The sequence below is a fragment of the Brassica napus genome, chromosome A4, assembly GCF_020379485.1.
Source record: "Brassica napus cultivar Da-Ae chromosome A4, Da-Ae, whole genome shotgun sequence".
Classification (NCBI taxonomy): domain Eukaryota; kingdom Viridiplantae; phylum Streptophyta; class Magnoliopsida; order Brassicales; family Brassicaceae; genus Brassica; species Brassica napus.
The window spans coordinates 12988960-13014924 of record NC_063437.1 but is presented as its reverse complement, the minus strand read 5'-3'; the positions used below and the strand labels follow the sequence as shown (position 1 = coordinate 13014924).

The 25965-nt window shown below is 32.3% G+C and overlaps 3 protein-coding genes across 3 annotated transcripts; 1 reads left to right on the top strand and 2 right to left on the bottom strand.

The window, feature by feature from the left end:
- Positions 1-400: 400 nt before the first annotated feature.
- On the bottom strand, positions 401-2019 carry LOC106446462 (protein RER1C-like). The gene is made up of 3 exons (XM_013888199.3): positions 1512-2019; positions 760-940; positions 401-668 (listed from the first exon to the last, which is right to left on the bottom strand). The coding sequence occupies exons 1-3, from the start codon at positions 1913-1915 to the stop codon at positions 627-629; spliced, it is 627 nt and encodes a 208-aa protein (XP_013743653.2). The 5' UTR covers positions 1916-2019; the 3' UTR covers positions 401-626.
- A 2838-nt stretch (positions 2020-4857) lies between these two features.
- Positions 4858-7884, bottom strand: LOC106446461 (probable LRR receptor-like serine/threonine-protein kinase At4g37250). Its single transcript, XM_013888197.3, has 2 exons — positions 5978-7884; positions 4858-5756 (listed from the first exon to the last, which is right to left on the bottom strand). The coding sequence occupies exons 1-2, from the start codon at positions 7590-7592 to the stop codon at positions 5074-5076; spliced, it is 2298 nt and encodes a 765-aa protein (XP_013743651.2). The 5' UTR covers positions 7593-7884; the 3' UTR covers positions 4858-5073.
- A 1522-nt stretch (positions 7885-9406) lies between these two features.
- LOC125608195 lies at positions 9407-10894 on the top strand. Its single transcript, XM_048778165.1, has one exon. The coding sequence runs from the start codon at positions 9407-9409 to the stop codon at positions 10892-10894; it is 1488 nt and encodes a 495-aa protein (XP_048634122.1).
- The last annotated feature ends 15071 nt before the right edge of the window (positions 10895-25965 follow it).

Here is a 25965-nt window from a genome sequence, read left to right as displayed (position 1 = left end):
CTGTCTCCACCTACAGAAGCTCGAAATAGGGAGATTAGTGTGGACGTCTTACTAAAATTATTTCGTTTTACTAAGTGATGATGAATTTGTAATTAGCGAACTGTTTATTAACTAGTCGTTCCTCTATATTCTGAGGAACAGACTATCATCCTCATTCACTGAAACATCTTATTAATCAAATTATAAACCTTGTTCATAGAGTCTTTTGTAATCTCGTTTCTATCTGCCTCCTACGTTTGGGTGTTTTAACTCGCTATTTTGAGCTTCTGTCGCTGAAGACAGTTCATGTTTTGTCTAAATTATTACCCTCTTCTTTCAAAACGAGGACCATTTAGGTGAACATTGACTGAACTGCACACCCGCTTTGTCCATGCTTCCACCATGATGGTTACGAGTCAAGTACAAAAAAACATTATTCTCACTGACAAAAAACTGGAATAATAAGATACATTGTCTTCGGGTGAAACCAGTACATAGTCAGGATGATAAAAGAGTAAAAAAAAACACTTGTCTGAGACAGGCTAAGAGAGTCTATCTCCTTGATTGTTTCTTCTAATTCATCCCTAACAAAGTTTCAGGCAATCAAAAGAAAAGAAAAGACCTGCTGAACTGACCGGTTGATTTGATCATTCACTGCTCTCCGCTGGAGCAGGTTTCTTTCCATATTTCTGCTAGAAGAAGAAACCAAGAACAAAAGTTACAAAAAACTATTGTTAAGTACGCAACATTCTGCAAAGTATAACAGAAAAAAACACATACCTGTTTGCCGAAAGAGAAAGGGACATATCTGTATTTGATCATATGCTGTATCTGTTTCCTCATGGTGAGGATAAAAAGCAGCACCCAGTAGAAAAGAAGTATTGGCCAGAAAACAGGTACGTCAAAGACCTCGAAGAACGTCATCATAAAACCGATGACAAATGCCCTAATGATCGATAAACTAGTAGACAAAACACACACACACAAAATGCATCAATCAAACAGTGACAAACTCCAAAACGGCATCTGTTACAACGGATGTAAGAAGATAATACAAGAAACAAATACCAAACGCAAGAAAGTAAATCGACACAATGGTTCAATACAGTTCACCAACTACGTCAACGGACAAAGAGAAATCTTATTAATTGAACTTATTTCAGATTAGATTAGAACAACAAGAACACAATAAGGTGACTAAACTGACACGGCAACCCATATAAGAGTGACTAATGCTAACAAATCATACCAGATTCAAGACATATCAACAATATCTTTAACCAATCTTGAACAAACAACATAGTATAAGATCAATCCAATCATTAACTTGATGAAAATTCACATTGATTAACTTATTGATTGCTCAATCAACTAAATCAAAAGTTTACAATAACCGAGAGAACCTCAACAAGCAAGTCATCATCATATAGCATACAAGTCGATACAGTGATTCTAAAGATTCAGTGGCCATGCTCAATTTCAATACGATGAGATCTAACAGTTCGATCAATTGCTATCAAGAGATCTGTTACCAGAATTTGAACTCGGGGAGACGGCGAACGAACGGTCGATACTCATCGGATCTACGAGTAGGAAGCGTCCCGCCGGTGAGCGACGCCTCGGGATCTTCTCGAGGGGAGAGGAAGGCGATGATGAGGTTGAGAAGGTAGATTCCGATGGCGTAGGTGATGATGTAGAAGCCTTCCACCAAGTAGACGCGAACGAAGTAGATCAAGACGACGACGAGGCAGGCGATCCATCGGTAGAGGACGTGAGGCACCGTCTTGTCGAGAAGATGCTGTTGGCGCTGCTCCACGGCGTGGATCAGACGCGCGGCGGCGTCGGCTGGAGACGATGCGTTGCTCGATTGGAGATCATCGGTGGCTGCTGGTGGTGGTGCTGACGCAGAGACACCAACCGTGGGTTCGGATTCCATGGAAGCACTAACTCTCTCTCTCTCTTTCTCTCTCTCAACTTCTCTCTCGCTGCTCTCTGCCTTGGGAACTGCAACGGAAGAGGCGGAGATTTGGTAGATTCGGATCGGGGTTTCTTTTGGGGTCAGACTAAATCCGGTTTACGGTTTATTTTCTGAACCGGTTTAGTTATCGGTTTGTTCTCTGGTTTGTTTTTCTACGGCAAATTGAAAAGGATTACAGAGTACAAAACTCAAAGCAAACTATGTTAACGACAAAGATTCTAAAAGTTGAAAGGATGACAGCAAAACGAGAGACACGTAAATCGAATCAAGTAAATGTGATTAGTGTGAATTGTGAAACAAGCTAGTGGTATCCGGTTTATAACTTACTTTCGAACCGGTAATAAAATCCGGTTTACAATTAGCTTTTTGTTTTTAACAACGACAATTAACTTTCTTATCGGTAAAATTTATGGGAAATTTATTCCCACTCTAGTATTGAGTTTGGTTTGCATTCTAACTTCCAATTAAAGTATTACAATTACGCATGGGCGTTCAGTTTTCGGTTCGGTTCGGTTCGCTCCTTTCAGTTTTTGATTTTTTTTTGTTCTAGAGATACATAAACTGTTTGGTTATCTATGAAATTAGATTTGGATCCGGTTCGGTTCTTTTGGTTTTCTGGTCAGTTCAGGTAACAATTGTAAGAACCGACCAATATCGGATAAATTTTTGGTAGTTACGGTTCGGTTCCAGTTTTTGGTTAATTCAGATAAATTTTGATATTTTGGATAAAAATATTCTGGTAATTAGGTTCCTTAGGATAATTTGGATAATTTTTTAACATTTTAGATAGAAAAATATTTGGGTTTTTTTTTGTAGTTCGGTGTACAGGTAATATGTTTAGAATATTTGGTATTTTTATTATTAAATATAATTAATATTTTTAGGTAAATAAATTGTATTTCAGAAATTTGGGTACCTATTCGGTTTTTGGTTCGGTTCGATTTCAGTTTTTTTTTTTTGTTATAGAAATATAGGAACCACTCAGTTATTTTTGAACTTTGGTTCGGTTTTTGGTTCTCGGCTTTTATGCACAGACCTAATTTCAACATCCAAAACTCAAATCTATTAGTGAAATGCGACTCTTACAGAACAACTATGTTTTTTTTTTAATCTTGAGAGTTACCTCTAAAACAACTCTCCTCCTTTATCTTTAATATCAACCTATAATCTAAATTAAGTTTTTCTTTCTTTAGATTTATGCACATGATACAACTCTTATGAACTGTTTCAATTTCAGTTTCATTTTTATACTAAGCTCTATTAGAGCATAAGATTTCTTGTTTTGGATATGCTATAAGTCTTCTTGTTTTGGAAATGCTTTCATGGTATGGTATCAGAGCTTAGGCGAATTCAGATTTATATGTTCTTTCCTTCCTTCTAACTTATGCTTGTGTTATAACTAGTGGATTAGTGGGTTTTAAAAAAAAAAAAAAACTCTAGATGATTCTTGGCCCTCTCGAATATGTCCGACTTGGTTGATAAGGACGTGTTCAGATTTCTATATTTTGTCACTTTTGATGTACAATACAATGTTTTGCTGCATCCACATTATCTGCTCCCTGGAACCCCAACGAGAATGTCAGATTGAAATGCAGAGTTTTGGTGGTATATAAATAGGAAGCAGAGAATACGTAGAGTTATGTTAGTTGTAGGATGCAAATTCTCTCAGCCATTGGTGCCTAGTTGAGTTAAGAGGATAAAAACTTTGACTCATTGTATAACAAGTAGGTAAAAAAAAACTAAAGATATTTTCACATTAGTGACTTCTTTAAAATGATTAGAGTTATCTAACTTTAAATTGACCTTCGACTAATCATGTTCCTTTCAAAACAATTGGTATCTGCATTCAAACTTGACCTTTTACTTTCACTCGACACCAAAATTTGCGGAGGGGTACTAAAGCTTCCACAAGATCCAATTGCATTATTAGTTTTCCAATAAGTAATTAAATATAAAAAATAATTAAATGTTTTAAATTTTTAAGTAATTTGAAATACAAATATGACTCTTATTTTTCTGATGAACAAATATGAAACTTATGAGCACATGAGAGTTGCTTCTCCTCCATCTTTAATATCTGTCGATTTTTGTTTTCTTATTTGTGTTCTATATTAGTTTTTCTCTTTTTACCTTTTTCCGCATAGTAAAATTTCTATGAGCTATTTCTTTTTTTTTTGGTGTAAATGTTAAATTTTATACTAAATTTTCTTTTGTAACAGAAGTTACACAGGAAACAAGTAGCAGATTGAAAATAAATCTAATGCAACAACAAGAGAGAAAGAAGAAGCAACTCCAAAGATTTACAGACCCTAACATTACTGAACAGAAGGTTTACTAGCTAAGGAAGCGTCAAAACTAGGCCGAGGATGCATTGCCACACGAGTTAAAGCCTTCGATAAATTATGAGACCACGCTTTGGTAGAAATTGGCTTACCCGCAGCGCTGCTCCAAATGATTGGCTTTAAATACGCGCAGCTTTACCAATTCTAACCGCTGCAGCTACGAATCTCAAACAACCACAGGAAGAAGAGAGCCCGAGCTCTTAGAGCTTCAAACCACTACCCGCACAAGTAAACCTTTAGGGCACCATCTAGCTAGCCCGACAAACCATTGAAGATTACTCTTATTAGACTCGACTTCGGAAGTAATGCGAGTCATAGCAGAAGATCGGGAGAGGTGAGAGCCACATCCTGATGCCGTTCTTCCTTGCCTACAAAAGGACCGAAGATCAGCCCACCAAAGAAAACCAAGGGTACCACAATGGTGCTGGGGAGACCGATCATCACACGAGCCTCCCACGGAAAGCCTCCACTAAGTAGCTCTGGGATTTAACTTACAAATAGTCAAATACTACTACCGAGTTTTTAAACTCGAGTTATGATACAACGACAAGACAACACTAGTACAAATTATTATATCAACAGAAAATCATAACGAATACTCTTTTTTTTTGCCAGCACAAACACTAATTTAAAAATTAAAAGTAAACCAAAGTTGGTGATATCCTAAAAATAATACAAAAATATTATAGTGAACACATAACAAGAACGAGTTGCTTAATGTATATATACTTCGGCCTTCACAGAGGGCTTGCAAAGTTAGTGTGCGAATGAAGATTAATAGTGTCCGTAACGGTACGATGGAGACTTAGCCGAAGAACTCATAGGGAATCTCTCAAATACTACTAAAGCATCCTTCATGGTTGGTCTCTTTTGTGGAACTTGAGATGCACAACTATAACCCAACTTGAATAGACCAAGTAACAAGTCTTCTTTGCCTTCCAACTCGGACCGGATCGCCACATCAGCCATGATCAGCGCACGGTTCCCATCATCTACCGTCAGTCCATTTCCAATCCCGACCTCATCTACCGACACGATTTTCCCTGTAAGAAGCTCGAGGAGGATCACTCCGAACCCGAAAACGTCCCATTTCGGGTTCGGTTTGAGGTTGCGGAGCGACTCAGGTGCGCAATAAGGCGATACTGGCCCGACCGAGCTTGGACTTGGGCTCGGTGTAGGCCCGAATTCACGTGTGGACGCTGATGCTGATCGCTTGCTACTGAAAATTCTAGATGACCCACTAGCTCGGTTATAGCTAGTATCTCCAGCAAGAAGCCTTTCGAGACCAAAATCACCAATCTTAGGCTCCATGTCTTGCCCCAAAAGTATGTTACTAGGCTTTAAGTGACCGTGCACGTGTTTCTTCTCGTGAAGGTAAGCAAGCCCACGAGCCAAACCTTTTGCTATCTTGAGCCGAGTCTCCCATGGTAAATGGCACGGCGACGACCCTCCTTTCCCTATCCAATCGCAAAACAACGTCAGCAAATATGCGCAAGATAGCACGAGTGAGCAAAATTTGGCCCACTGTTGACTTACGAAAAACATATCTAACTACCACCAACCTAACAGAGATATTACACTATCATGTGGCTTTACCATACGATATAATGCTAACATGCGCGTTTACATAAAAAGGAAGGGAGTGGTTGAAAATGAAATAGAGATGATGTTGACTCACTGTAACGTGCGTTGACGAGACTTCCATTAGGGACAAAATCGTAAATGACCAATTTTTCGTCGGTGCCCCAATAGAATCCACGAAGACGAACCAAATTCGGGTGTACTAATTTACCAATCGCTCGCACATGTGCCTCAAAGTCCTTAAACCGGCGTTGTTGACTCATACCGTTCTCACCTAACCGACGAACAGCTAGAACCGTACCGTCCTCGAGAACCGTCTTGTACATTATACTCGAACCAGTTGCTCCTAAAATGTAAGCAGAGGCTTTAAGCAAAGTTTCTACATCGAGCTCCTTCTCTCCTCCATCAATGGTCACCAACGTCCCTTTCTTGGCCTCTCCTGGCCCTTGATGTTCTTCCTCTTCGTCTTCCTCTTCGGTTTCATCTGTTTCTTGACTCTTACGTAGACATGACCATTTCACGAATCTATTAGATTGTTCTGGAGAGGAAGAGGACGTAGTTGTTGACGATGATGGTGATAACGAAGTTGTGTCTTTAACCTCGTTAGCTTCTAAACTGTGTGTGTTCTTCTGCATGTTATTCTTCTTCTTGTATCTGTAGACGTAGAAGAAGACAAGAGCGAGGATTCCGATTCCGGCGATATCTCCGACTATGATCCCGATTATAACCCCCGGTCTTAAACCGGTTCGGTTATTTGACTTATTGTTTTCCGGTCCGACCGAGTCAGATTCTGGATTTGACCCGAATGTTTTCGGTATGGCTGCGAGTGCAGGCGTAGACGTCGGTGTGACGGCGGCTGGAGAGGAGGGAATAGGACATGGGTTCCGGGTCGGAGCTCCGCATAAACCCGGGTTTCCGGAAAACGAAATTGATTTCTGGTTAAGGAAAACCGGAGAATCTGGGATCGAACCGGTTAGATTGTTGAAAGAGAAATCCACGGTGGCGTTGCGAGGGAAAGCGTCGCCGACATCGGGAGGAACCTCGCCGGAGATTTGGTTGTAGGAGACATTCAGGTACCGGAGACTGTCGCCGGAGAAATCCGGCGGTAATGAACCGTTGATCAGATTCGAGGAGATGTCTAGAAACTGAACCGATCTCCATCCGCCGGGAAGCTCGCCGGAGAAATAGTTGTTCTTCAGAGAAACCTCCGTTAAGCTTCCAAGAGACGCCAAATTGGCCGGTAACTTTCCCGCCAAGATATTATCGGAGAGATTTAACGTCTGGAGGTTGTGCATATCGCCGACCGTCGCGGGGATCTCGCCGGAGAACAAGTTGTTTGAGAGGTCTAGAAACCGGAGCTCACCGGCGGCGAAAAACTCAACCGGTAAGGACCCGTTGAGCGAATTGTTGGAAAGATCGAGGCTTTGGAGGTTTTGGAGGAAACCCAGATCGGAAGGAATCGAACCGGCGAGCTTGGAGTTTGGGAGAGACAAGGTCACAACTCTGAAGTCGTTATTACACAACACACCTCGCCACGAACAGGGATTGTCGTGATCGTAGCTCCATGATTGCAACAAAGACAGAGGATCAAGAAGAACGGAGTATTTGAAACTCATCAAGAGAACTCCATCAGAGTTTAAACCTGAGGAGACAAGAAGGAGACAAGAGAATGAGAAGAAGAACAAGATCGGTGAAACTAATTCTGTTTTCATGGCTTCCAAGGACGAAACCGCATCGCTAGCGAGAGAGAGAGAGGGAGAGACAACAAGATGTAAAAAGAGAGAATTAAAGAAGAACTGAGAGCATGTGAAAGGGTAACAGCTCACACACGAAACCAAACCTCTCTTCCTGCTCTCTCTGCAAAATATGCAGAGTTTTATAAATACTATAATCAATGCGTTTTTGCACTTTCAGTTTCCAGGGTTCATTAATCATTGAATATTCACAAGTTTATTTCTTGAAATTAGCACCCATTATATTTGCCGGGAAAATAGTATTAAATGAAAGTATTTGAACAAAATAAAAATTTTAGTTAAACACCTGAATAGTATATAGCACCAAAATACCAATGACTATATTATCTACTTTTACAAATGACCGGTGATAAAATTAAACATCAAACATATATGGAAAATAACCTACTTATTTTTTTTATCAAACTGCATTTTTCTCTCAATAAAAGCCATTAAAATATTTTTCTGAATTCATCTTCTTATCTGAAAAATTCATCAAACTGGAAAAAATAAAATTAAAATATCCAATCATAAATTTGATAAAAATAAATTAAAAGAATTATTAGGTTTTCCTGCATAGTATATATATATATATATATATATGTATATAAGTTTATGTTATACCTATATTATTATTTCTTACAAGAAACCAGAATCTTATAGGTCGTAGGATTAAATAGCTACAAGACATAACATGATCTGCAGTTACAGCTTGTTTAAATTTATTTTTTTCCTTTTGACTTTACATTAGATCCTTCAGTTTTGTTTACTATTTTTGTTTCTTTTGTTCATAGACCAAGTAGATCAAACAATCAAAATCGAATCTAGCTTGGAAATTATTTGTATTTAATTATATGGTTCGAATGTCTCTGCTGTTTTTATCATTATTATCAGCTTTTTGGTAATGGGTTCTTACAGGAATGATCCTTGCGCAAATGGCTTCCATGTGCTGCTTTTATTTATTTGCTGGTTATGATTTTTATGATTTATTGTTATATCAACCGTCACGGAGATTCTGCAAACAATTTATTTATGACAAAATCAGTTTTGTCTACAGATTGTATGATCTAATTGGAGGTCCATATGCTTTTAGATTATCTAATAGTGAAAAACATTCAGTGTGTTTATTTAAGATTATAACTTATAATATATAGTGTGTATCTTATGTTGGTACCCAATCACAATTAGGCCAATCCAAAAAGTTAAACTGTCTCATGATCTTAAATTTAACTATGATATGCTGTAAATAGATTAAATTCGGTAACTCATCCGATGTCATGCGTTGATGGATATGAATATTTACAAAATAATTAGGTAAAATTTGCAATTCGTTTATTTATGAATGTGTCAAATATCATTATGTTATTTGTATATTATTATACATACAATTTTGAATATAATAATTTGAGCTAATGAACGACAGCTGATTAAGGACACTTTTGGTATCCAAAATGAAGGAGGAAAGGGATCCTATTTAGAAATTCCAGAGGATATTAGTAGATTTAAGTGTAAGCTATTTTCGTTCTTAAAATACAAACTACTACATAGAGTGAATGGATGGACGGGTAGATGGCTATCGAAAGGTGGAAAAGAAGTTTTAATAAAATCTATCATGTTAGCTCTTCCAACTTAGGTCATGTCCAGTTTCCTGCTCCCGTTGGAAATATGCGAGAACCTTGCGAGTGCCATTGCACAATTCTGGTAGAGTTCAAATCCTCCAAAACGAGGGATCCATTGGGCTAAATGGGAGAAGATGTGTGCCCCTAAGAGAGGAGGGAGGTATTGGGTTTCGCATGATTCATGAGTTTAATCTAGCTCTTTTAGGGAAGCAGCTTTGGCGGCTTGTACAATTCCCAGACTCACTAGTGGCGAGAGTCCTCCGGGGAAGATACTATCGGCTGAGTTCGCCTTTGCGGATCGGTGCAGTGGATAGCCCATCATATGTGTGGACGAGTATCATAGCGGCAAGGAAACTATTGCTTTTGGGTATCAGGAATAAAGTTCATTCAGGATATGAAATTAATGCTTGGCAAGATCCATGGATTCCCACGGTTCCAGCAAGGCCGGCTTACCCTAGAGTCCCAGTAGTTAATCCAAAGATGACAGTCAGTGATCTTATTGATGTTGAGTCAAAGGAGTGGAATGTTCGAGCATTGAAGCAGTATGTAGACCAGGAAGACATACCAACGATTCAGAGTCTGGCCATAAGCCCAACTCACCGACACGATACTTTCTGCTGGAGCTATATCAAAAATGGACAATATACTATTAAATCTGGATATTGGGTAGCAACAAATATATTGAGAGATGTTGGGGAAAAAGAAGTTGTCGAGCCCAGCATAACCAAACTTCAAGCCTTTGCTTGGAAAGTCGATGCACCACAAAAAATTTGTCATCTTATATGGCAACTAATTTCAGGGCAGGTAGCTGTCACAAGGAATTTGGTACGTCGTAATATGCAATGTGATAATTATTGCCCAAGGTGTGGAGAAGCTGAAGAGACGGTTACTCATGCGATTTTTGAATGTCCACCGGCAGTACAAGCATGGGCACTGTCATCAACACCGACAAGCGCTCAAACATTCCCGACTTCGAGCATTTATACCAATATGGACTACCTATTTTGGAGGAAGAATAGTATTATGGGGCCAGAAAATGACAGAGACCCATATCCTTGGATAATCTGGTACATTTGGAAAGCGAGGAACAACAAACTGTTCAGAGGTATAGACAGAGACCCTTTGGAGTTAGTAAGATATGCAGAGAGTGAATGCCAGGCATGGTACAATGCAAAGGAATCTATACATGCTCCTACACAGACACAAATGGGTGAAGATACACAAGCCTTAAGCTTGGAGAATATTTGTATGGTGGATAGTTCATGGACCTCTACGGATCAATTCAGTGGAATTGGATGGATGTGGAAGGATGAGAGAGGGAAGATCCAATTAATGGGGATGAGGAATCTAAGGAGGCGAGAGACATCACTACACTCTGAATTGGAAGCTCTAAAATGGGCAATGGAGAGCATGCTACAGCACTTGACATGTCAGAGATTTGGGACAGATTGTAAGGATCTGATAGCAATGGTAGTGGATCCACAAGCATGGCCAAAGTTCGCAACCGAGCTAGAGGTCATTCAACTTCTGAAGATGTGTTATCCGGATTTCAAGATCGAATACTTCCCAAGAGTGCAAAATGGAATTGATGATTCATTAGCTAGGAATGCCCGATCTTTTCATAGGTCTTTGTGCTTTGTTGGTTGTTCTATTCCGGCCTAGTTACCCAGGTCACCTCAAGTTTGAGTAATAGAATATCTTTTTATTGCAAAAAAAAAAAAAAAGAATATAATAATTTGAGCTACTTGATTTTGCGCAGTTGCATTATTTCAAGTAACCAAAAACTAACGTAGTCTTTTCTTTTCCATAACCACCATTATTTTATTAGATTGGAAGTCTTCATTTGGGGTTGATCGTAATTGTTGTAAGAAGAGTTTGATATATGTGAAATATGTTTGTTTGATTAGCTTTAGTTCTTTGAAATGTGATATCTTGGAACTATTCATAGATTGTGGTATTGTCCTCATCACATTGTTCTTCATATGGAATTGTAGATCAATGTGCCGTTTGTTGCTTAGATTCAAAAACTCTTTATAGTGAATAGTGATGCCTAGATTTATAGAAACAACGACGTCCAGACAATCTAAGCAACAAAGGCTACATTGATTTCCTTCTTATCTCCTTCAAAAATTGAATACTTTTTACAATTTGACAAAGTAATATTTAACTGATATAATATTTTTCTTAGACAAAAAAAAAAAAAATAGTTTTCTTAGAAAATTGCAAATTGCTTATTGCTTAAAAAAAATTGCCTTCAACTCATAAGTAAAACTTTTTTAGAGGGAGATACTCTTTCATATATGGACTCATTATAGCAAATCAAGAATGAAGAGTTGATTATGATTTGTTAAGCATATCAAGGGTCATTACTTTGGATGTTTTGTTTATTTATTTTCTATCATTTCAATGAAGATCTTATCATGTGTATGATACAAAGCTAAACATTCAGCTATATGATACAAAGCTAACCATTCAGCTAAAACTAATCAAAGATAAACGTTTTATACTTTTAATCGTTGTATAAAAACTATTCATTTTATTTTTTGATATTTATGTAATTTGAAAAGGATTAGCAAAAACAATCAAAACAAAAAAATCTGAAAAATACAAAAAAGAAGAATATTTTTCCGAAATAGGAAATTCAAAATTGTATTACTGTTTCAAAGTAAAATTACGAAGTATTATTTTTTGTTTAACATTTCTATGCAATCATAATTTATTTAATAGAAATATCAATTTTGTAACATCGCATGTTAGAGAATCTTCAATGTAAAACTCCATTTTTTCCTCCAAAATAGAGTAAAATTGCTCCAACCCTACTCAATTTCCCATTCTATAATGGAGTGATGAACGAACAAAAAGTAGATTACTCCATTTATGGAGTAAATTTCATTATGGAGTGAGATATATAGTTGGGTTGCATTATTTACTCCATATTTATTTTTACTCCATTTTAGAGAAAAAAATGGAGTGGGATGAAGATGTCCTTAATATATTTGTAATACTATTATTAAATAGTATTACTTTAAATATATTTTCTTTAATATTAGTGTGATTTGGGAAAAATATTAAGCAAAATATTAAAGTCAGAATTCTTATAGTGGTATATATATTTTATATAGTTTAATTCATTAGGGTGTTAATGTAATATATTACTGTGAGAATTAATGCAAATGCAATACATATGAACAAAATTTCTAAAATAATAATACAGAGGTTACCAATTAGCTAAACAACAATAAATTTGTTTCACTATTAAAACAATATGGCAAACTGTAATTAAACTAAAGTTGAAAGTTTTGCACCTCATAACTAAATATTTTGTTGTGTCATGCAGAACCTCGTAATCAAAGTTACAAAATATCATTGTAATTTATTAATAACCAATTAAATAATAAAATAAAATAATAATAAATGTTAATTATATAATTAAGTAAAAATTAAATTAATACAATGTAATATTTTCTTTCTATCTTCGATACACACTGTATATAAATGTTAATTCTATAAAATGTTCATATTTTAGTAAGATAAATGATATTTTTATATTTAGTACAAAATAGTTTAATTTTCATGACTATTTGTATTATGTACTTTGGTGTAATGTTAGTTAAATCATATTTAAGCAGATAATTAGTAATATTTTTTTAGAAAAGTTGCAATATGTTTCAATTTATATTCTAAAATATTAACTATGAAATATAAAATATGTTGCAGAGTTATAATTATTTTCTAAAAGACGTTGATTTTTTTTATATATTTCATTTTTGTCAAAAAAAAAATTCTCAATGTCTTTTAGAAAACAATTATAGCTCTGCTTGAAGAAAAATTAAAAATATTTGGAAATATAAAATATATATTTGAATTTGCTACAATTAGCTAAAAGCTTTTTTTAAAAGCTTTTCAAACAATATAAATTATGTCTTTTTCTCTGATTATAATAATTTTAGCTATACTGCATTAAAATATTTAGCAATCATATTCTAAATATAGTTTAGTTTTCATTACCTTAAATTATTTAGTAATAAATGACGTAGTGAGATATTTAAAAATGGTCTTTTATTTATATAGTTTTAATTTTAATAATTTTCTTTTAAAATTGATTTTTTAAAAAGTTTAAAGATCTATTATAACTGCCGGTTTGAACTAAATTTGTAGTTAACGTTTGATTTGATTAATAGACTTTTTAGCATTTGATAAAACAATGTTCTCTACTTTTGTATTGATTTGATTAATTTTAATGAGCATATCCCAGATAAATATTTTCTAGAATGCATTTATTGAGCTAACATGTCCTAATCGATTCTTTAAATCTTGATTGATTTATTTATTTTTTATTTTTACTCTATCAATTAAAAATATACTCGATATTATTTATATGGATAACATTTTATCATTGGCAACTATTTTGATGAACAAAAAGAATAAATAGGTAAATAATTTTTTGTTCAAGGAACTAAACAATTTTTTTTTTGTATTTAACTAAAACATTTTTTATTTATTATTATTTCTACTTATATAGTTTGTTTGTTTTATTATGCATGGTGAAACTATTATTTTATTTATTTATTTATTAGTATATGAGGAAAATACAAAAAAATAGTTTCAACCTTTCTAAAGAAGTTCCTCTTAATTAGTATACAAGTTGAAGAACAAATATCTCACCCTAGACCTTGTCTTTGGTAACCAATTATTAAATCTCTTATGACCACGGATAAGAAAGCGTGGCCCCCACAATATTAAAATCATCCATATAAAATAAAATCGGTTTGTACGTTCATCATTTCACTCGATTGCTGTTCTTTTTCCTTTATTTTTATTTTCAGCTTTCTTGTATTCTTCCATTTTTAATATACTGTTTAGTAAAAGGTCGGTGTGTTAGCTTTACCCACTCCTAAATAAAATAACTGATTAAGTTGATAAAATTCAAAAGTTGTTGACATACTTTAACTGCAGCTAAATCTAACAGTAAAAGCCACAAACTCAGTCTTGTTAGTTGTTAATGTGGTTTTGCATGAGATCAGTATGTGTTTGTTTGACCAAAAATAAGAGTATATGTTTTCTTTAACAGATCACTGGAAAATTTGATGAAATTGCCTTATTAGAGGCTTATCAATTCAGAAAATTTAACATCCGGTTAGTCTAGTGTACACTTATCTTTAACTAGGATCACTTGGGTGCAGGGACGTCCACGCAATATTTTTATAAAAATTAGTACAGCGATGTGAGGAAATTCTTACAAATTCATTTCTAGACGTATCCAGATGAGTGCTTAGTGAAACTAAATATGGAAGAGTGTCAATATTAATCGTGTTTGAAATAGATAAATAAGATATAATTGGTCGATATTTAATTTTGAACAAAAATTTACTCCCTTCAACAAGATTCTAAATATTTCTCAAAAAAAAAAACAAGATTCTAAATAAAGCAAGAGTTGACATGATAAATTGCAAAAGATAGTTCAGCTGTTTAAGACTAATTAAATTACCAAAGAGAGTTCGATTTTCGATAACTCATGTTATGTGCTAAATACGTTAATTTTGCTTGCAATAGAGTGCAACCAAAAGAAACCAAGGCAAGTGGAGGTCAAATCAAATTGATTCATAATTAAAAGTGTAAAGTGTTTGCTTTTTAGCTCTATCACCGCTTATTTTTTCTTTATTATCTTCTCCATTAGACTTTTATTTCCTCGGAAAGTTTTTTTTTTAATTCCTAGAGAAGAACTACTTTTACCCAGTTCTGAAATTTAATAGTTTAAACTGCTTTTTTAATTTGATGAGCAGAGTTTTAACTTAGCCAATAGGTCAACTAAGTCAATAGGTCACCTTCCTGTTGTGTAAGAGCTTGATCAATGTTCTGAATACTCTTTAATAACACCACTAATTTAAGCTATAAACGCTAACATATATGGTGCAACTCTTAAACAAAGTGTAATTATTTTGCAACATTTATGGTGTATACTAATGTTGATGTTGTGTCATAATCTGGATTGAGATCGTAACGCATCCTTACAGAAAAAAATAGTAATGGTTGTAGTCTTGTGGACAAGGGAACTAGAAAGTAGGAACTTGGCTATGTACGTAGTGGTAATTTTGAAGTAAGAAGCAAAGTGTCTGAACTCAAACGTTACTTGTTGCCTAGAAACAGGATCTTGTTCCTCAAGTTCTCTTCGTGCTGTAATAAAGTTCACCAGTTTCGTGAACTATAATTAATCAATCTCTTTGGAATTTTTCGTACATATTGATCGTTTACTCCATATACTATAAAATGTCTGGATTGGTAGCGGCACGTGATCAAGATATGACAATATGTAGCATCGAAATAATCAAAATTAAATACCAATTAGGGCATTGGGTTAAGGGATTAATCCCGTGATTAAAAAGTTACATAAGTCTGATTCCACTTGTTGGGCTGTTTGTCCGACACTCCACTGTCATTATTACATAAGAGATTACAGAGAAGAATTCTATCTATTATTTATTTATTTCCCACAAAATTCTAATCTTATTCTTTCGTTGAAAGCTAGTTAGTCAAATATATTAAATTCATAAACACGTGAGAGCCTGCATACAAGTGTGTATATAAAGATTTTAATCTTCAACTCTGTCCTTGTTAACAGTTTAAAAAAGTTTTTACAAGGTTTTACCAAAACAATTGGACATTAATTATTATTTATATTTTTCATATGAGAAATTTCTTAAGATCACACTTTTTAAATTTTTGTCACAAAAATAGCTCTCAACGAAGAAAATGACCAAATAAATTTTATTAAAAGATAAAAATTTATTTGTACCTTAGGAATTAACTAATCTAGACGTAGTGTTTAGAGTTAAGAGGCGAGTTTTGGGGATATGGTTTCAAATTAAAAAAAAAATATTTATTAAAATTTTTAAAATAAAAATAGCTATTTTGGTCATTTTCTTTCTTGAGAACTATTTTTGTGAAAAAACTTAAAAATGACTATTTTTGAGATAATTGTCCTTTTCATATTCAAAAGTAGTAGTAGTTTATAATATTAGTAGCATATTCACAAACTGTTAAGAGGCGAGTTTGAGAGCTATGCCTCACTTGGCTTAACCCATTCCACACCTCTAGTTACTACAACAACATAGAAGAGGCCAAATAAACTGTAAATTTTCTACTGGTAGAGATCGTGGCTATTTCTCAAATCAAGAGCATGGTTTTCATCAACAACTTTATTCGTATCAAGGGCTTCATCTGAGTTCAATGAACGACCCATTTTTCTAATATGTCGCAAACCATGTCATCAATCTCTTTGTTTCTAACATTAATTCAATAACAGTTATCAAGACGAGTACTTTTCTCTTGCTTTGGCAACTATGAGGATCACCTATGTCTCAAATCATTATGGTAGTGAGTGGTATCATGATTCTAGTGCAAGTGCACATGTTATCTCGTTGGTCATGAAAAAAATTCCTTATTAATTACACATGTTGGCTCAGTTGATCTTCCCAAATTTTTATGTACTCTTCCTCTTAAAGATGATGTGGTTGTCCTTGTCCCCAATTTTCTAATTGTTTCTCTCTGTTTCAAAGGTTACCTCCGACGATCCTTAGTCTTATAAATTTGATTCAGATGGTGTTTGTATAAAGGAAAAGCAAACAAAGCAGTTGATGAGTTTTGGAAGAATTTTGTATGGTCTTTATTCACTTGAAGAGCCTCGGTCTCATGTCTTCTACTCTACACGGACAAGCCTCCACTAGTGATAAAGTGTGCAATAGAAGGCTTTCTAATTCTCATGCTCAAGTTCTACATTATCTCCTTGAAAATGTCTATATTTGTTAACTGTCGTAGCCATGAAGAATGTGTGAGTCGTGCCATCTGGGAAAGAGTAGTAAATTACCATTTAAGGCTTCTAAGTTTGTTGCAAGACCATCTCCTATTATGTCGAACCAAAACTTATGATATATTTCTTATAGACAATTTAGGAACTGCACTAAAGGAACATCTAGCTACTGGAGAACGAATGGAAAATTGGAACGTGAATGCAAACACATCATGCGGTTTGTCTCAACTTCCAACTGAAATAAGAAACCACTTGTTTCTCATCACACCTACGACAACAACAACACTCAACAAAACACCTTGATTGTTTATTTATTTAAACTATAAAAATATAAAGGTTAATTCTCCTAAATAGACTATTTTCAAGTTTTTGTCACAAAAATATATCCTAAAAAGGAAAATGACAAAAATGTTTCATTTAATAGGTAAAAAGACTCTAGTATTCTAGATATATAAATACAAAAAATAAAAAAAATATTTTTTATAGTTTTAGATTATATGTTTTCAAATTTAAATTTTTTTTCTATTTTTTTCGAATTTTTTTTCAAATTTTCTTTTTGTAATTTGAAATACTTTTTGAAACCATTTTTAAAATTTTTAGTTTCAAAATTTTAATATTTATTTATAAAATTTTAAAATAAATTTCAGATCTCCGGCCCTTAACTCTAAACCATAAGGTTTGGAATTAGTTAATCCTAAAGATATAACTGTATATTTATCTCTTTAATGAAATATTTTAGTTCTTAAAGTATATATTTGTGACAAAAAATTGTAAGCTATCCTAGGGTATTTCTCAAATATAAATACACTAAGATGTAAAATTATATATTTTTGCTTGAATTAATTTGAGCAAAGCTACCATAAAATATTGGCTCAAGTCTTTTACGACGAGTTCTCTGGAACTTGAATAATTATTAGCTTCCCAGATTGCCCCATGTGAATCTACCTCCTCCTTCGTCGCATTACACTGTCGAGTCCATAACTGTCTCATTCACCAAGTATTTTTCATGGAGGAACAATCAACATCTCTCTCCCCAGCAATTCTGGTATCATCATAGACGGCCACCAACCGCTCTCATACCCCATCAGTTCGATCTCTCAGTATCGGTCTTGAACTGACTTCATTTTGTTCTTTCGATCGAACACCAACTTTAAGATTCCTAGTTAAAAAATTTCATGGGTTTCTTTTTGCTTTTGCTATATCTGTTTTTTGTTATGTTTTAGATCTCGTCTTTTATCTTCTTGCTGCCGAATGTTTCTTCGGATTCGGATGTAATCGTCTAATCCTGCAGTTGGAACTCTAATTAATACAAGAGTTTGTAATTAGAAAATATTATATCAAAAATATTAATTTAGTATTTTACACTTGACAAAAAAGCTTGAAAGTAAAAAAAAAAAAAAAAAAAAAGAAGCTTAAAAGTACTTGAAAGGACTAATTATGGACGGACGGCCTCATGAGAGGCCAATAGGCACATGGCTCCACCACCACCACCACTTTGAGTCTATAACGAAACTGCCTCAGCTATCACTTATCAGAGACTTTATGATAGGATTTATTATGAGAGACTTTTCTTTAGCCAACCCCTGGTTCTATACTTGCTACAGTTTAATTTGTGACTATAGTTTATTCCCATTAGGCCATTATTACCAATGATAGTTAGGTTCTAACTTCCTTTCAAATTTCAAAGGCTTATTTAATACGAAGTTTTTCAACCTAATACCTTTTAATATTTCATTTGGAAATTTTTTTTCTTTATGGAATTACATATGCGTAGTCTGTATTTTATAGAAATAAATAAATACTGTATATTGATATCAACTAGCACCATTAAACCATCCACAATGTTTTTTTTAACTTTACAGCAGAGGTGGAATTTACTAAATATATATTCTCCAAAATATCATCTATACTAGGATAAGACCTGCGCCTTGTGCATGGTAAATTTATATGAAAATTATTTAAAAAATATCGTATGGAAAAAAAATTATATTATTGATCAAATTAATATATTTTGCTCTTAAACAATTTTTTAGAATTTTTTTTTGTTAATTACATAATTTGTTTACTAATGAACTGATCCCTTTTTTAAAAATATTTTAAGTCAAAAAATCATTTATCGCATAAAAACCTAACGTTTAAGCCGAAGAATCTCATGCCTACTATTTGGTTACAATGAAACTATGTCAACTCGGTTTTATATCATGATTTAGCAATTTAAAAGTTAATTATGGTTATGAGAAGTTTAAGTTCACGTGTCAATCCTATCTATCTTCGATATTTTCTCCTTTTTGTGTTGTTTTGGTTATTGCTCGATATAAATATTGATTTTTGAGTTTATTCTCATTTCTTTCTTTTATTTTGGCATGAAATTTAGAAAATGTTTAAGATTCAAAATTATTAAAGAGATATATACTTAGTTTAAGATCTGCGTTTTGTGCCAAATAAATACTTATTTTATATTTTTCTGCATATTATAAAATAATAAAATAATAATTATATACTAAATAACTAAGAAATCAGTTACTATGTAACAAATTGGCTTGCACATATAAAACAAATGACCGCTCTTGTTTATTCGCAATCATTTTAGAATCCTAAATTTCACATTCCAAAAACTCTACTCCACCCCTCAACTCTAAACCTAAGTCAATATTAGTTAACCCTAGGGGTATAAGTGTCTTTTACCCTTCATTAAAAGTGAGGATAAAACTGATTAATGTAAATATGAAAAATGATATTATGAATGTGGTATTTGTGGTAATTTGTCAAGTTATAGCTATGCAATTTTTATTCAAAAATAAAACTCAAACTTATAATTTTTTTTTGAATTATGAGTCTTAGAAAAGTAACAGTAAATAAAACAATTTGAATTTGTTTAGATATATTTACACAGTTTAAGACTAATAAATAATAATTGAAAAAATGATATGGATAATGATAAAATAAGTTTTCTATAAAATCAGATTCTAAAACATTTGAAAATTAATTGATAAATCATGGAAAAAGTTGACAAAAAAAGAGATATGGCTACAATAAAAATGATAATAAAAAGGAAACATGGGAAAAACGAGACTGGTGAGTGGGAGATTCGAACACTTTCAAATGGGTATATGGATTCAACCAATAACCAAAAAACATAAGGACCATAGTTAGACTAATTACTTTAAAAATTCCTATAATTAGTATGTGGCACATGCCCCACCCATCAACGACCTAGGTCCGTCCATGTTTCTACGTATACTGGATTGTTATTTAAAAATAATTTTTAATATCAAAATCAAAATTCAGAAATATAAAAATGGGCATAAATAATTAAATAAAAAATTAAATTTTGTAAAATTAAATAATATTATTTACGAAGTAATTTTTATATTTAAACTCTCATATTAAAAGTTAGAGTAATTATATGAATTAATATATAAATTGGCCAAAAATATAAATTTATATTTTAAAATAAAAACATACTTTGTACATAATATTATTATCCGAAAAATATTTTGATTAAAGAAAATTAAAATTTAAAAACAAAAGGTGTAAAAATAATAATTAACTAAAACAAATCAAATTTTGTAAATTTCAATAATAAAATGTAGTAATAAATATTTATAACATGATTATGCATGCATGTGCGTGCTAAACATTCTTCTAATTGATGTAAAAAAGGAATTTTTCTAAATATAGAATAATTGTTTTAAAACAAATTATATAGAGAAAAATAGTATTATCTATTTTAGAGAAAGAAATAGAGATAAATTAGAGTAATTTCAATTCTAAAAGCCAGTATTCTAATATTTATTTCATCCGGATATTAGACATGCTGTAATGTTGATGATATAGTTTGACATAAGATATAAGATATGATGCTAAAGTTATATATGGTGATGAGAACAAACCATTAACGAAACAAATATTCATAATTGTAAGTTGTAACCCTTGTATTTATATTTTTAAGAATATAATCCACATTACATTAAAACTGTAACTAAAAACAGAGAATTTTAAATTAAAATATTAATTCATTTTAAATTAACCAAAAATCAGTAAGCATATTTTAATTATAGTATATTGTTTAAAAAAAATCACACATAATAACACAAACACTGTAATACATAATTACATATGATACATACTGATCTTTATTAGAGAGCTTATAAGTAAACGTTTACGTCGAATTATAAGACTAGTTTAAATAAGAATAGACAGTAGTTAACCTATAAATTTGAAATTTAGAATACAGGATATTTGAAAACAAAATCTCGCCTATATCATCGAGTTGATGACAACCTGTTTTCAATAGCGAAGTGCAACTACATGAATGAGCTGTCCGGTTAATGCCTCAATATAAAATAGTTTTGTCACATCTTCTTAGTTAAACTGGATCAATATCTGTTAGGTTTCTGATAACAAAATATTGTAGACAGTATCGTTACTCTCCGGGTTTGAGGAAAATGCTTGCCCATACATTGAACCTGAAAACGAACTTTAGAAAGTTAAGTAAAGGCATTTCGAGAAAAGAAAATGAGAGATCGTCACATGCTTTTCTCTGGATAAAAGCATATATAATAGGATCTTTCACCAGACCAAACGGAATATTTTCTTTACTCGTGAAACAATATAAGTTAAGAACTGAGTCACTGTACATTCCCCCTCAAAATCCGTATTTTGTATTTTATGAAAATCGAAAAGTAGAATATTTTGAAGTGCGTACTACTGAATAATGCAATGCATCATCTACATCATAGACACAAATTTTTAAACATTAATATATATACTAGCATAAATTAATAGTAACAATAAAAAAGTATAACAAAAACAAAGATACATCACTACTTGTTTGTCTCATTCTCTTTCACAGTTACCCCATCTCCGTATGAATATTATACATGATGGGTCGTCCCTTTTGTACCACAATATTTTTTGGGTTAATTTAGTGAGCGACTATATTGAAAAAATATATTAGATTTGTAGTAAGAGAATAGAGAGAGATATGAAAAAAAGAGGAGGTTATATGGTTAGTTGGTGAAATGTAGTTTTTTTTTGTTATTGGATCAAATTTCCCTATCTTTTTACAATGATATTTTTTGTAGGGCTTATTTGCTAAATAGTCAAAAAAAGTGAAATTAGATTTTTAGAGAAAGAGTAGAAAGAGATAGGAAGAGAAAGTAAGAGGGGGAGGGGTGTTTTTAGTTAGTTTTAGTGAATTTTTTTTTTTGTGTGTTTATTGGGTGCAATTTCCCTTTTTTGTATGCATTTTCTAAAAAGAGAAGAACCAAAAAATACACCCACACACCTAAAATATTTCCATATGTACAAACGCACACCATTTCGTAAGTTTTTTTTCAGAAAATGTGTAGGGTATCAAGAAGAGAGTGAGGGTGTTTCAAAAAAAAAAGTGTTTCAAAAAAAAAAAAAAATCAAGAAGAGAGTGAGAGTCGTTATCCAAATTTCACGTGGCCGAATGCGAACTTATTAAATGAAATATACAAGTAGAGTTACAGACTAAAGACTTATTACTAGTATACGTGTAAGTAGGTCAATGACATTAGTATTTGAATAAAAATACAACTAAATAGTAATTAAGATTCAGGAATAATTAGTAGTTAGGAATTAGGATTGCAAGTTTATGGAAAGAAATAATTTGGTGATACGTTGGACCAATAAGGGAAAATCTCTTACCATATCTCCATTAATGACATTGTCTTGTCTTAATTCTACAATTTGGCTTCACTAATTGGACAGAATCTCACTCCCTCTTTTAGAACAGTTCCAAGGAAGCTTACGCGAAGCTCCCCCTGGCCCTGGCATCGAAACAAGTGCTTCGGTTCTGTGCGGTACACGACTGATGTACGGTTTAGCTTGTTCCACTATTATTTTAGTTGAAAACTTTATTTCTAGGACAACGCTTAGAAAAAGAAAAAAGAGACGACCGAAAATAGACCTTTTATAAAAAAATATTGAGATGTTATTGCTTAAGGATCAGAATAAAAGGTTTTATGTAGAACAAATGCAGATCACACTAATTTACTAAATCATCGTATTTGATTGAATAGTGTAAAAAGAAAAATAATAAAAATTAAATATCTAAAAAATACCATTTTTTATAAATAAGCAATAAATATCATATTGAAAAACTAGCAATAATATTATCATATTAATAAATATAGTGAAATTTAAATTATATTAAAATCACTACAGTTACAAACAAAATTATAAAAAGCATTTTTTGTTCTTATAATTTTCTTGATGATTGTCATAGTATTTCTTTATCCACTTTTTGCTTATTACATACCATTTTGGTTTAACAATAGAAATAACATTGTTAATTCTTGTATATGACATTGTATCAGCAAAATATTCATCTAAAATTTTAAAATAAATAAATGCGTACATGTATATAAACAAAAATTAGGTTTGATGTACATTGTACAAAAAGTATTAAGTAATAATAAACAACCTTTTGAATTTACAAGTATATGCAATTAAAATATGAATTATCAAATGTAAAAATATATGCGTGAATTCATTAAACTAATTTATATGAAAATATTATAAGATGATAATTAATTTGTAAATATTATACATGATTTTTACTGGTCCTATAACACATATAACTAAATATTGTAATAAAAAGTATAAAATTTTGAATATGTAAACTAGATATATATATATATATATAATTTTCTATAAAATATTTATAGAAGATAGTATGAATAAAATAATTTCTATTTTAATCTAAAATAAATTGTTAAATAAAAATGAGACATGAGATATTAATAAATCATATTTTTGAAGATATGTGTGTTTGATTTGGTGAATTAGATGAGATTATTTATAAGCAATTAACAGAATAGAACCTAACTTACATCTTTGGCCCTCAGCATGTGTCCAATACCTTTACTTCAATTACTCTGCAAATCAAAAAGCTAAAACAGTACAATCTGCATCATAAATGAACTACATTTATTTGGCGTATGAAATGTATATCCATTTCTGTTTTATACTAAACTAGGGTTGGCCCGCCCTACGGGCGGGATATTAGTTAATTTGATATTCACTAAATGATCGAGTTGAAATTTGTTTTAAGATTCAAGAATTTGGTTATTTGTTATGTCTTACTTATTAGTATGCGGTGGTATAGTTGTTTTTCGATTATTCTTGCTTTGGTATTGTATCAAATTAACTAATTGTCCAACTCATAATTATAGATGTACAAATGTGGATTTGTGATAAAGTTTGATGACAATACTGTTTTTTTTAATTCTTATTCATAGTGGAGTGTGCATGTGTCAGAAAGAGGCATATAACAACTTTTATGTTTTTATGTATGGATTTTAAATATATATTATTTTGTATAATGCATACTTGCTCTACAACATTTGCTTGTAGACTAAAAAAATTGTTTTCTATATTTTTAAAAGAGAAAATATTTAGTCTAGAATATAACATGGACATATGTATTGACTATATATAGAAGTTGGGTGTTATTTTGAAATGACATATGTATAGAGATTTTTCAACCATTACTTCACTGGCACAAAACATTTATAACTGTAAATACCTTCTTTTAAAAGCAAAACTAATAAAAGCGTGTACAACAAATGTATTTTGATATATATTATATGCATCAAGTTATAAAGGTTGGAAACATTGCAAAACTGTTTGAAGCAAAGTTTTTAACTTCACGATCTTCATCTTGATGTCAGTTCAGTGTCGGTCCTGGCCACAAGTAGAAGAAGCATGGGCTTCCAGCTGACACGATAATAAGTATTTTCGCGGCCACGTATTTATAAAAAGTGACTCTAGCCTAGTGGTTCTAAGAGAAATTACCAGTGCTAGAGGTGCTGGGTTCAATTACCCTTAACTGCATTCATTTATTTTGGTCTTAAATATAAAATGGGACACGTGTCACTCCCAGAACGCACGAATTGATGACGTGACTTCACGGGAGAGAGGCGAACATTTCTTTATATATATAGATATTAGTGAAAGAAAAGATAAAAAAATTAAAAGAGGAACATAAACATAAAACTGAATTCTGAAGAAACAGAACATAAACATCATTAAAGGTAAAAAAAGTTTACATAAGTATTTCACCAATATAAATTTAAAAAATTTTTTTTAGCAGTTTAATAAAATTTATGACTATAAAAAAACATAGGCTATTCCTATAATGTCAAGTGCATACGAGTCTTTTAAATTCTTTTGTTGAGGTAATCCAAATTAGAAGATTTTCTCATTAAAAAGAATTATTTTAGTGAGAAATTTTTTCAAAACCTTGAAAGGTCAGCGAAAAGATCTCTCAAATAAAAAATAGCATAGGTTTCTTTTTTTTTGGCACTAAAATGTTATCGCTTTGAGAAACTCTTTTTGAACATCTTTAATGGAGATACCAGTTCCTCGTTTGGAAAGTCATCTTCTTCTTTCTTTCTTTTTTCTTATTTTCAAAATTCCAATAGTAAAATTCCATTAAATATTTTCAATACAAATGTTCTAAGTTTAGACACCATGTATTCTCTCATTTGAAATAATAAACAACTAGGTGGTGATCTGCGCAGGTCCCGCACAGAAAGAATAGACTAAAAGAAATTATAACTTTTAATCAATACATATTAAAATGTAAAGGCTATAGTCACATATCATACATGTTATAAAATAAAAGGTGTACAGTTTGATAAAAAGAGTAGTGAAAAAAATACAATTTGAGTTTGGAAATTAAGTGGATTATCCGGGAACTAACAATCTAGTTGTGGACAACAAACAATAATAATCTTATTAATCCCCTATATATTAAAAGAGAAGCATTACAACATATTTTTGTATCCACATGTCATCACCACAATCATTCTTAGAATCATTAGAAAAATATGTTGGTCCATATAAATATATAATAAGCTTTTTGTGAAACTAACCATATATTAATCATAAA

What these genes read in the sequence shown, in the direction of transcription:
- LOC106446462 (XM_013888199.3), bottom strand. Translation starts at nt 1,915, where the DNA reads ATGGAATCCGAACCCACGGTTGGTGTCTCTGCGTCAGCACCACCACCA. An exon ending in CTCCCCGAGTTCAAATTCTG is followed by an intron (nt 941 to 1,511) that starts GTAACAGATCTC and finishes TTTGTCTACTAG; the next exon opens with TTTATCGATCATTAGGGCAT. An exon ending in CTTTCTCTTTCGGCAAACAG is followed by an intron (nt 669 to 759) that starts GTATGTGTTTTT and finishes TTCTTCTAGCAG; the next exon opens with AAATATGGAAAGAAACCTGC.
- LOC125608195 (XM_048778165.1), top strand. Translation starts at nt 9,407, where the DNA reads ATGATTCATGAGTTTAATCTAGCTCTTTTAGGGAAGCAGCTTTGGCGG.
- LOC106446461 (XM_013888197.3), bottom strand. Translation starts at nt 7,592, where the DNA reads ATGAAAACAGAATTAGTTTCACCGATCTTGTTCTTCTTCTCATTCTCT. An exon ending in TCTCGTCAACGCACGTTACA is followed by an intron (nt 5,757 to 5,977) that starts GTGAGTCAACAT and finishes GCGATTGGATAG; the next exon opens with GGAAAGGAGGGTCGTCGCCG.